This window comes from Dipodomys ordii, unplaced genomic scaffold (assembly GCF_000151885.1).
Source record: "Dipodomys ordii isolate 6190 unplaced genomic scaffold, Dord_2.0 Scaffold191, whole genome shotgun sequence".
In the NCBI taxonomy this organism is placed as follows: domain Eukaryota; kingdom Metazoa; phylum Chordata; class Mammalia; order Rodentia; family Heteromyidae; genus Dipodomys; species Dipodomys ordii.
In genome coordinates, this window is record NW_012267407.1 from 348,001 (window position 1) to 360,501 (window position 12,501).

Genomic DNA, 12,501 nt, shown 5'->3' on the forward strand with positions numbered 1-12,501 from the left:
CTGTCCGCAGTGCTGAACCTCGGGGGCCGCGGCGCGCGGCGCTGTCCGCAGTGCTGAACCTCGAGGGCCGCGGCGCTCGGCTCTGTCTGCAGTGCTGGGCCTCTGTGCTCGGTACCTGGGAGGACCCCCAACCCGCCCACCTGGGAAAAGTCCCACTGCGCCTGGATGCAAAGCTCTCTGGAGGCCAGAGAGCACAGGATGACAGCGACTGAGAAAGCGCAGGGCCGTTCTTAGGTGGCTACTTTGGCTCTCAGGACAAGGGTCCGGAACTGATGGGCAGATTTGACAATTTCTAGAACTGCGGAGGGGCATTTGTGAGGGAGGGGACGTGAGAGACGGACCGGCCCAGGACTCCGGCCACTGCTTCCAGGGTCAAGCCGGGTGAGGGAGGGCAGGGAGATCCACAGAGGCCTGTGTGTGTTCCTGGGTTTTGTGGGTGTGATGTCTGGAGGTGGGGCCACCGGACAGGGACGTGCATCTGACCGTGTCTCACTGTGTGCATTTGGAAGCCTGAGCTGCAGGGGGGGCCACTTTTTTAAGTGAAATGTGCGATTTTTTAAGATGTGCAATTTGTTTTTTTAAGATATTCAATTTTTAAGCCCCTGGAAAATCCATACGTAAAAGACAACCAAAAGATCACCAGTCAAGGGGCTGGGAAGGTGGTTCAGTGGTAGAGTGCTTGCCTTGCATGCCTGAGGCCCTGGGTTCGATTCCTCAGCACCACATAAGCAAAAAGAAAAAAGCCGGAAGTGGCGCTGTGGCTCAAGTGGTAGAGCACTAGCCTTGAGCTGAAGAGCTGAGGGACAGCACCCAGGTCCAGTTCAGGCCCCACGACCGGACCCAAAAAAAAAAAAAAAAGAATCATGAGGGCTCTTCAAGAATGACTGCCCGATGGAAAATCCACCCCACAACAAATGGCTGGATGAACGCATGTGCACATGCACAAATGAAAAGGTTTGTTCTCTACAAATACCTGGTTACCAGGAGACCGCAGCTCCCAAACAGGAGTTATCCCTCACCGGGGGCAGGCATCACCTGGTGGCCACAGGCCCACAGCAGATCCCCGGTCCCTAACTCTGACACCCAGATTGGAGCCAAACACTCACACCTGTAAACCTAGCCATATGAGAGGTTGGGAACCGAGGCATCAGTCCAGGCAGAAATGTCATTTGCTTCTCAACCCATAGCTGGTGCAAAGGCCCCTGTTGTCCTAAGTTAGGTGCAAGCCCAAGAATGGGAGGATTTCCACCCTGGGCCAAAACAAAAAAAAAGTCTGAGACTCTCCATAAAGAAGATGAGTTTGGGAGGAGGCGCTGAGCACGTCCCGCGGGCCGGACACCCGGGCGGCGCCGGTGCTGGGACCTGGTGGAGACCGCCGGTTCCAGGCCGCGCCGGCCAGCCATGGGGCCCCGGACCCAGAAACAGCTGGAACTGAAGGTGGCAGAGCTGGTGCAATTCCTGCTGGTGAAGGACCAGAAGAAGATCCCGACCAAGTGGACCGACATCCTGAAGTACGTGGTCGGGGACTACAAGGATGTGTTCCGGGAGCTGCTGCTCCTGGAGGCCGGGTGCCTGCGCGACGTGTTCGGCTACGAGCTGGTGGAGCTGGAGCTGCGCAGCAATGCCTACATCCTGGTCAACACGCTGGAGCCCGTAGACGAGGATGCTGAGGTGCGCAGCGACCAGGGCACGCCCGCCCAGCCTGCTCATGATCGTGCTGGGCCTCATCTTCATGAAGGGTAACACCATCACCGAGACAGAGGTCTGGGACTTCCTACGGCGCCTGGGAGTGTACCCCACCAAGCGGCACCTCATCTTTGGGGGCCCCAAGAAACTCATCACCGAGGACTTCGTGCAGCAGCGGTACCTGGAGTACCAGCGTATCCCCCACACAGATCCCGTGGATTACGAACTGCAGTGGGGTCCCCGCACCAACCTGGAGATGAGCAAGATGAAAGTGTTGAAGTTTGTGGCCAAAATCCACAACCAGGACCCCAAGGACTGGCCCGTGCAGTACTGCGAGGCTTTGATGGATGAAGAGAACAGGGCTAGACCCCCGTCCAGCGCCCAGGCCCCGTCCTCCTGACTCCGCAGAAAGGAAGGGGGGGCTGGAGACATGGAGATGGGGACCACCCTCCCCACACTCCCTCTAATGTGTCATATACTGAAATAATTTGGGGGAAGGGGTGGGAAGGATGTAGCTCCCAAAATCCCGGTCTTTGGAGGAGCGTTGTTTTATTTGTTTCCAACATTTTCACTTGTGAACGGATTGAAAGAACAATTTTGCTTATTTTACTGTTTTTCTTTTGTATGTATATATGTATGTATAAAATGTATACTAACTTAAAAAAAAAGAAGATGTAATCAAACATGCACCCATCACCCAAACTAGGGCAGGATGCCTAAAATCAGCAGGCTATGGCTCAGAGTGCACACCTGGGCATGAATCAAGACCCCATCTCACAGGAACTGGTGGAGGCATGACTTGGTGGAATAGGGCCTACCCAGCAAATGCAAGGCCTCAAGTTCAAACCCCAGTAGCAGGCAGCCCTCAGGCATTACCCAGCTCACACAGCTGGTAAGTGGCAAAGTGGTGATTCAAATGGCCCCAGGGGGCAGCTGCCTTTGAGAGGAAAGCCTCCTCTTTCCCAGCCTCCCTTCCAGGACTTGGGAATCTACCAGGAGGGGCTGAGGAAGGCAGGGCCCTGTCTGTCTCCACAGGAGCTCCCTTCCTCCAGACAATATCTCAGCTCTGTTGCAGGGTGGCCAACCTGTCTTCCCTCCTACAAATGGTTTATTTAAAATGGTTGTTTATTCATGTACACCAGGCCAAAGGGTGAGGAACACTTAGGAATGCCAGAATATAAACAGCCAGTAGTATCACACATCCAAACTAAAAGAATGGCAAAAAAAAAAAAAAAAAAAACAGAGAACCTGATGGCAGTACTCACACCTGTAATCCTAGCTACTTGGAAGGATGCGAGGTCAGGATCAGAGTTCAAAGCCAGCCTGGGCATGAAAGTTCATGAGATTCTTTTTTTTGGGGGGGGGTCCGGTAGTGGGGCCTGAACTCTGGGCCTCGGTGCTGTCCCTCAGCTCTTCACCTCAAGGCTAGCGCTCTAGCACTTGAGCCACAGCGCCACTTCCAGCTTTTTTCTTTTGTGGTGCTGAGGAATCGAACCCAGGGCCTCGAGCATGCAAGGCAAGTGCTCTACCACTGAGTCACCTTCCCAGCCCCATTCATGAGATTGTTATCTCCAATTAACCACCTGAAACCCAGAAGTGATGATATCGCTCAAAGTGGTAGAACACAGCCTGGAAGGAAAAAGCTCAGAGACAGCACCCAGGCCCTGAGTTTAAAACCCACAACACACACACACACACACACACACACACACACACACACACACACAAATCCCCAGAGAAAGCAGACTGGGGGGTGTGGGGAGGTCCACGTGTGAACTCTGGGCAGGGAGAGGTCCTCGTGTGAACAGACCTTCAAATCTCCCTCAGCCCACTTGAGTCTGGTCTGGTTGTCTGAGTGCTGCTGAAGAATTAGAAAAATTAGGGCTGCGTCCATTTTACAAATTACTAACTGCTGACTCTGCTTCTGTAAACTTGCTTACACTAGCACTGACCCTTCCCTTCCCAGAAATGAGTTAAGAAGTTTCAGGGACCAGATGCCGGCCCTAGGACAAGGTCAGTGGTCGTAGATAAAGAACAGACAGCACGTGTTCCTCAGTTCCCATTTAGAAATTCCCCAGACAGGACCTTGAGATAACGACCACCTGGCAAGACCACAAGCTAAGCCAAATGTCAACCAATCATAGGCCTGTAACCATGTAAACCCCCCTTAAACCAACCATGGGCCAGTCATTTTACAAAGAGTGTTACAAAATTTCCCGCGTGGCAAAGTGATTGTTGGCATATATGATGACCTTTAAATGGACCAATCATGGGATGCTTTGTGTTATGCGTTAATCTTGTGGTTTTTGCCTTTAAAAGAGGGCTTGTAACCGCTGCTCGGGGCTCCCTGACCACCCGGGGCAGAGAGTCCGTTTGCACAAATGTCAAATAAACTCCTCTTGCTTATTGCATCTCCCGGCCTGGAGTCTGAGTTTCTGGGGCGCCCTCCCGTTGACGAAAGTATCCAAGAAGTCTGGGTCTTTCACTGCTAGAAACCCAGCCCCGCAGGAGTGGAGCTGTGTGGCGTAGGCCGAGACCAACAGGCCTGAGCCCATGGCGGGTGTGTGCCTCCACAGAAGAGGTGGACGGCATGGCTTCGACACTGCCAGGCGCTGTGAGGAATGGGGCCTCATGAGACCTGGTGACCCCTCATGGGTCAGGAGACATGGGGGGAGGGGTCCTCAGTGAGACACCGATGTCCCCTCCCGGAGGCCTTCCTGTCCGCACTTCCACCAGAAGCCTCCCATGTCTGGTTCCCAACCCAGGTATGGATAAGATTTCCTTCACGTGTTAACTGCAGAAACTCTGGACAGCAGCCTGTAGGGGGGGAAGGGCGGACCATGATGTGGCTAATGACTTCCATAAGAAGCCTGGGCACTTAAAGCAGCTGCTTGGCCAGGCGCCAGTGGCTCACGCCTGTAATCCTAGCTACTCAGGAGGCTGAGATATGAGGATCACAGTTCAAAGCCAGCCTGGGCAGGAAACTCCGTGAGACTCTTATCTCCAATAAACTACTAGAAAACCGGAAGTGAAGAGCTGAAGATCGCAGGGATAGCACCCAAGCCCAGAGTTCAAGCCCCACGACTGACAAAAAAAAAAAAAAGCAGCTGCTTTATCCGCTGACTGAAAATAGATGTTTTTTCCCCTCGCATAATCTAGCACGGACTGCCAGGCAGCTCAGTAGCGATCTAGGGAGAGCACAGGGCGGGTAGGGTGTGGGATGGTCATGAGAAGGGGATAGAACAGCACCGGGGCCCCAGGCCGGTGACACTGCTGAGCTCCATGAGGCCGTGCTAATGCACCTGCACTAGCAGTCAAGATGATCGCAACTGGGCTGGGAAGGTGGCTCAGTGGTAGAGCACTTGCCTTGCATGCATGAGGCCCTGGGTTTGATTCCTCAGCACCACATAAGCAAAAAGAAAAAAGCCGGAAGTGGCGCTGTAGCTCAAGTGGTAGAGCACTAGCCTTGAGCTGAAGAACTGAGGGACAGCGCTCAGGCCCAGAGTTCAGGCCCCATGACCAGACCCAAAAAAAAAAAAAAGATGATCGCAACACACGTTTTATGTAAGTGAATAAAATACACTTCTAAAACATCTGAGCATGATGTTTAGAACACACTTGAGAGGAACAGAATAAAAGGGCAGAGAGGGGAGGATTTTTGTTTTGCTTTTGTTGGTCATGGGGCTTGAACTCGGGGGCCTGGGCACTGTCCCTGAGCTCTTCAGCTCAAAGTAAGCACTCTGGGTTTCAGGTGGTTTGTTGGAGATAAGAGTCTCACGGGCTGGGTGCCAGTGGCTCACACCTGTAATCCTACTCAGGAGGCTGAGATCTGAGAATCACAGTTCAAAGCCAGCCCAGGCAGGAAAGGCTGTGAAACTCTTATCTCCAATAAACCACTCAGAAAACCAGAAGTGGCGCTGTGGCTTAAGTGGTAGAGTGCTTACCTTGAGCTAAAGAGCTGAGGGACAGTGCTCAGGCCCAAAGTTCAAGACCCACAGCCAACAAAAAACAAAAACAAAAAACAAAAAAAAAAACACCTCATGGACTTTTCTGCCTCTTCTGGCTTCAAATGATGATTCTTGTGATCTCAGCCTCCTGAGTAGCTGGGGTGACATAGCCAACAGCGCCCAGCTGAGAGCTGAGTTTGTTAGGGGATTTTTGGTTGGTTGTTTTGGTGGTTCTGGGAGTCAAACCTGCCTAGCATTTCTAGGCAGGCACTTCACCACTGAGCCACATCCCAGGCCAAAAGGTGAGTTTTTAAGTGACTGCAGCGTCATGGGATGGCAATGTCCCCAGACTAGAGGAGAGTCGAGAGGATGGGCTCCAGACACATCCGGCCACGTGGCAGATGGCCAGCCACGAGTGGGCCTGTTGCTAGGTCTTAGGCATGAACTCAGTGGCAGCGGGAGGAGCGTGCAGTTGGCCTGAAGGTTTTCCTGCTTCTCCCGCAGCCACCGGCCTGGTCTACAGTATGCACCCACGGGTGCTGGTTGAAGCATCCTATCTGGGCGAAGGTCTTCCTGCACTCATGTGGCTTCTCCCCAGTGTGGATCTGCCAGTGGACCATGAGCAAGGAACTCTGGGCAAACATCTTCTCACACTCACTATATCCGAAAAGCTCTCTCCCCCGCCCCCTGGGAGATCCTGGTGTGCTTCACAGCCATGAGGTCTCAGCAGCCAGCCCAAAGGGCACCACAGCCCGGGCTCCTCTGGGTGCCCAGCATCCGCTTGCTCTTTCCTGCATGGCCCAGCCCCTCAGCTCCCCTCCACCTGCACACATGGAGCCCCAGCTTCTGCTGCCAGCCAAGCAGCCACACGTGGGACCAACAGCTCTGGCCACTGCCCGCTCTGCAAGTGAGTCCTGCTGGGGAAACCACTCCTGGCTGTCACACACACACCGCCATGCTGAGAGAAACCAAGCACACACATGGCTCTATCATGGTAAGAGCGAGACAAGTGGAAAGCCTTGCCCCTGCACTGACCACTCCAAAGGCCATCGCCTGTTTAATGCGTCTACTGTGCACATAGGAAGATTCCAGACCAGCTAGATCCAGCCACTGAGGCAATATGTATGTGTGGCTCCATTTCCACACCAGGACAGGAAGGACATGGACGGCGATCCCACCCCCCTTCCCTTGCTCCGTCTTCTCTGCTCGTGTGCCTGGGCATGGCAGTCCACAGGACCGCCACAGAGGGCGGTTCGGAAAGTCGTGCTGCTCCTGATACGCACGAGAAAGAGCGTAAGGACCCAAGTTGTCCTTCCACACCAGAGGACACTGTCTCTAGCCCCGTCTGTGACTCAATGCATCTGAACACCAGCCGCCTTCCAAGGGACCGCACAAACTCAACGTTCCCACAAAATCGCAGCTTGCAAATGCCCCTCACTTCTCTGGCATTCTCATTTCTCTCTCCCTCTCCCCCCCCCCTTTGTTGCTAGGGATTGCATGGCTAAGTGGCAATGTGCTTCAAGTATGAGGGCCCAAGTTCAACTACCAGGACTGTCAAAACGAAATAAGCAAAGAAAACAAAAAAGATGAAGTGTTCCATTCTCAATACCAAGAAACGTGGTGAGGCATGCTGACTGTGTGGGTGCGCCACGTGACATGTCCTTGAGAACTCCATGCTGGATCCCCGGCAGGACTTACTTCATGACCAGCACATGCTGACCACCTTGGCCAAGCTTCAACACAGAGGGCCATATCCTCTCTTTTCCTCCTCTCCAGAACTGGTTATGGAGTTACACATCTACAAACCACTATTTTCAAAGGGAGCTTTGTTTCCTTCTGTTGGGTACAGGAGAGACTTCACCACCACCCCACCCCCTGCAAACCTCTCCCCCACAGACCTCCCCGCGCAGACCTCCCCCCCCCACAGACCCCCCCTTCCCCCATTACCCTCCCGCAGACCTCCCCCCCCCCGCAGACCTCCCCACACACCCCCGAAGGCCTTCCCCCCCCCCAGACCTCCCTCCTACCCCCCAAAGACCTCCCAGGCTTCCCAGGCGCTGCGCGACCCGCCGCCCCTCCCTCCGCTCCGGGGATGAGACCCAGCCGAGCTCTGAACTACCGCGCCCCGCTGGAGAGGAGGGGATGTGCCCCGCTGCCTTTGGCCTGTTCCTGCGGACAGTTCAGCAGGAGAATCAGAGAGACGCGCAGCTTTGAGCGGTGACCGCGTGGAATGAGGAGACCCGCACCCCGCACCCCGCGGAGGCCCCTCCCCTCTTCGTGCGCACGAAGGCAGCAGCCTTCATCTCCGCGGCCCGGCTCCCTCCCCGCGGCCCCGGACTCCCGGGGGAAGGACGGGCACCGGCTGCCGGGGCCCCGCAGAGTCTCTGTCCGGCCCGGCCCGGGCGTTGTGCGGGAGACGCTCCGCCCCGGGGAACCCCGCGTTCGCCCACCCCGCGTGTCACCGTGGGAGCGCACGGGCGCCGGGGCCTCGGGGTCACCCCGGCATCCCCCAGACACCCCGCCCGGCCGCCCCACCCTGCCGGTCCTTGTCATTCACGCCACTAAGCGGTGCCTGTGGTGGACGTGGCTTCGACGCAATGGCCGCCGGGAAACGTAGTCCCAAGACCAAAGGCGGCGCCGCCGAAAGGTAATCGTGGCTTCCGGGAGTCAGCGCCTGCTCAAGAGCACGCAGAGGGCTGGGAAGGTGGCTTAGTGGTAGAGTGCTTGCCTTGCGTGCCTGAGACCCTGGGTTCGATTCCTCAGCACCACATAAGAAAAAAGCCAGAAGTGGTGCTGTGGCTCAAGAGGTAGAGCGCTAGCCCAGGCCCAGAGTTCAGGCCCCATGACTGGACCCCCTGCCCCCCCCCAAAAAAAAAGCACGCAGACACAGTGGTAGTGTGGGAGGGTGGGTGGAGTATGTAGGTATGTAAGTAGGTGAGCGGTAGAGCAGACCCGCTCAGGGACCAGGCCCAGGCTCGGAGCTGAGGGCCCAGGCCGGGCACACTTGACCCGGTGCCTCCCTCACGCCCCAGGCAACTGGAGTGGACAGCTGGGTAAGGGAGCAGAGCGTGTAGAAGGGCAACTCCCACTGTGGAAGGAGCTGTCAGGTAAGGTTGTCTGTCCTAAGGGCAGCCTCTCCACTGTGGGACGATGAGCCACCCAGACCAAGGAGCTGTCTGCTGGGTCCCCTCTGAGTGTGTGCACCTGCCATCTGCTGGTATCGTGTGCCTTCCAGTTGCTTTATGTATTTTCATTTTCGACAAAAGTAACCCTTCATACCACTTACATAATCATGACTATGGTCTTTGTTGTCATGAAAATCACCTGAATGCTGGGTGCCGGTGGCTGAGATCTGAGGATCACGGTTCAAAGCCAGCCCAGGCAGGAAAGTCCGTGAGACTCTTATAAATAAACCACTAGAAAACCGGAAGTGGCGCTGTGGCTCAAGTGGTAGAGCGCTCGCCTTGAGCTGAAGAGCACAGGGACAGCGCCCAAGCCCAGAGTTCAAGCCCCATGACCGACCAAAAAAAAAAGAAAGAAAGAAAGAAAATCACCTGAGACTCATAAGTCAAAAGACATTTTGGTGAGTATAAGGATTCTCAGCATTCTTTTCAGAATCTGCAGAGTAATCTACTGAACAGACTCTTCAGGATTATAGGTGTGAGACGCCAGGGACCCCTGCTAACATTTACATTTTTAGAGGCCCCTATGGCTGTGACATGAAGAATGAATTTGAAGAGACAAAGAGTTCAGAGGATTGAGAAATTTCCAGGAGAAACAACTGTTTTGAACGAGGCCCACAGGAACTGAAGCTGTGGATGAATTCCAAAAATACTTGGCAGATATAACCACAGAACCTGGCACCACAGAAAGTAGCAATGCCTGACACGATACCAGGAGATGCAAAACAAACTCACTGATCAGAAATGTACACGTCTGCGGCTTCCATGTTCCTCACACATTCCTAAAAACTCTCTCTCCAGCAGGACTCTTTCCGTGAGGACTAAGGTATCCCATTTTAATTTGAAATTTCTCCCACATTCCTTGTATTTGTGTTTATCTTCAGGCTGAGTTCTCTGATGAGGAGTAAGGGGTTGGCAAGGTGTGAAGGCCCTGTCATGTGTGCATGCTTAAGGCTTCTCTCCCGAGTGACATTGCTGGTGACAGTTAAGAGATGACTTGGTTCTGAATGCCTTCCCACATGTAGCACACACATAGGGCTTCTGGCCAGTGTGAAGCCTCTGATGCTGAGTCCGGCTTGACCCATCACCAAAGGCCTTCCCGCACTCCATGCACTTGTAAGGTCTCTCTCCAGTATGAACTCTCTTGTGTCGAATAAGGTAGGCAGAATGGCTGAAGGCTTTACCACATTCATGACACTCATAGGGCTTCTCTCCTGTATGAACTTTCTGGTGTCTGACCAGATACGGCCTTCTTTTGAAAGCTTTACCACACTGCTTACATTCAAATGGCTTCTCTCCTGTGTGCGTTCTCTGATGAGTGTTCAGCTGCGAATTTTCTCTGAAGGCTCTGCCACACTGCTTGCATTCATAGGGTTTCTCACCGGTATGGATTCTCAAATGAACAGCTAGGTGTACACTCTGCCTGAATGCTTTCCCACATTCCTTACACTCATAGGGTTTCTCCCCAGAATGTATTCTTTGATGCCCAGTGAGTGACAAACGATGACTAAAAGCTTTCCCACAAACACCACATTCATACGGTTTCTCTCCTGTGTGGATTCTCTGGTGGACAGTCAGGGATGAACTACTGCGGAAGGTTTTTCCACACACGTGACATTTGTAGGGTTTCTCTCCAGTATGAACTCTCCTGTGCAGAGTGAGTCCTATATGGACACTGAAGGCTTTTCCACAATCAAGGCAGTCAAAAGGCCTCTCTCCAGTATGATCACGTCTAAAGTGCCGAGTTAGAGACATGTTATACCGGAAGGCTTTCCCACACTCACTACACTCGTAGGGTCGTTGGTCACTGTGACACTTCTGGTGTTGAACAAACGTCGAGCTGTCCCTGTAGGCTTTCCCACATTCCTTACACTTATAGGGCTTCTCTCCGGTGTGAATTCTCTGATGCTGAGCCAGGTGCGAAGGCTGCCTGAAGGTTTTCCTACAGTCCTTACATTTGTAAGGTTTCTCCCCAGTGTGAATTCTCTGGTGTACAATAAGGTATGCATTCTGGCTGAAAGCTTTCCTGCACTGCTTACACTCAAAGAGTTTCTCCCGGGTGTGAGTTCGGTGGTGCTGAGCCAGGTGGTGACTCTGCTTGAAAGCTTTCCCACATTCCTTACATTCATATGGTTTCTCTCCCGTGTGAATTCTCTGGTGAACGGTAACTGATGAGCTATGGGTGAAGGTTTTATCACACTCATTACATTTAAAAAGTTTCTTTCCTGTATAGATTTTCTTGTATTTCCATGCCTTGGAATGTGTGGAGAAGCTTTTCTTATCAGACTTGTAGTTATAAATATTCTCTTCCACTAATTTCCCAGGTTTGGTACATTTGTGGCCTGTTTCCTTAGTGAGGGTGTCTTCACAAGTTTCTGACCTGCTCGATGTCTCTTGCACTACCCTCTGCTTCTCAAAAATGCCTTTACATTTCCAATCTTTTTCAAGAGTGGAAAACTCAAGTCCAAAGCTGGTAACTCTGTCCACTGACATGTCATTACACATGAACTGCTTCAGAGGTAACTCCTGTCCCTCATACATAGGTTCTCCATCTGAAAGATGCCCAAGAACAAGGAGTCTTTATCATGGGCTGTTCACAAAGGAAACAATTAAAATAAGAAAGGTAATTAAAAACCAATGTGTCTCATCCTGTACAAGCATCTCAAGTGGAAAATATACAAGGAAGCCCCAAAGAATGAGAACATGGTGTTGGTTCATCTGCATTGTCAACTTGATTGGGAATACCTCTGGGCAGGTCTGAAAGTCCCAAAGTAAATCTTCCTTCCCCGAAGTTATTTATACTAGTTTGTTTGTTTTTTAAATCACGGTTAAGAAATACTGACCACAAACACACAAAGGAGTATGTAAAAATGACTGGGCAAACTCAGGGTGGTTGTAATGTCCTAGAGAAGAGGTCAGCAGTGATCATCAGATGTGCCTTGACCTTATCCTTGACCTCTCTCATTTGGAATCAATTTACATATGCAGGCCAAATTTTTTTAATACCAGTACTTCTGCTCAAAAATTCTCAAAAGAAGCTGGGCACCCGGCTCGCACCGGTGGCTCAGGCCTGTAATCCTAGCTACTCAGGAGGCTGAGATCTGAGGATCACAGTTCAAAGCTAGCCTGGGCAGGAAAAGTCCATGAGACTCTTATTTCCAATAAACCACTCAGAAAACCTGAAGTGGTGCTGTGGCCCAAGTGGTAGAGTGCTTGCCTTGAGCCAAAGAGCTGAGGGACAGCGTCCAGGCCCAGAGTTCAAGCCCCACAACTGACAAAAAAAATAATAATAATCCTCCAAATCTCATCTGAGTAGCTAAGATTACAGTCAGAGTCACTGGCATCTGACCACTGTGATCCATCCTTTACATATTTGTGTTTCAGTGAATCAAAAATCTTCAGGTCCCACAGAGCTCTGAATTTGGGGGTTGCATACTAAGGAACTTTCCCACTCATGTTCTACATCTAACAACCTAGGAAAAGTGTCACTTCTTAGAGGGATTTCATTGTTTTACTCTTTGAAAAAGAACTTATTAGAAAGAAGACCATAGAGTAGAAAAGAAAATATTTGGAGGCACATGTCAAGTACAAAAACTAGCTTTTTCACTGTTCGCAATAGCTAGGATATGGAAACAACCTAGATGCCCCATCACAGATGAATGGATCCAAAAATTGTGGTATCTATA

General features: G+C 52.2%; 1 protein-coding gene and 1 pseudogene across 1 annotated transcript in view; one reads left to right on the plus strand and one right to left on the minus strand.

Moving 5' to 3' along the window:
- Positions 1–2,156, plus strand: part of LOC105999480 — a 2,898-nt pseudogene extending 742 nt beyond the window's left edge.
- Positions 2,157–9,763: 7,607 nt separating this feature from the next.
- LOC105999519 (zinc finger protein 471-like) overlaps positions 9,764–12,501 on the minus strand; it is a 5,855-nt gene continuing 3,117 nt past the window's right edge. Inside the window, exon 3 of the mRNA XM_013034552.1 lies at positions 9,764–11,367. Within this exon, the coding sequence (XP_012890006.1) occupies positions 9,764–11,367 (1,604 nt within the window). The remainder of the gene's footprint in view (positions 11,368–12,501) is intronic.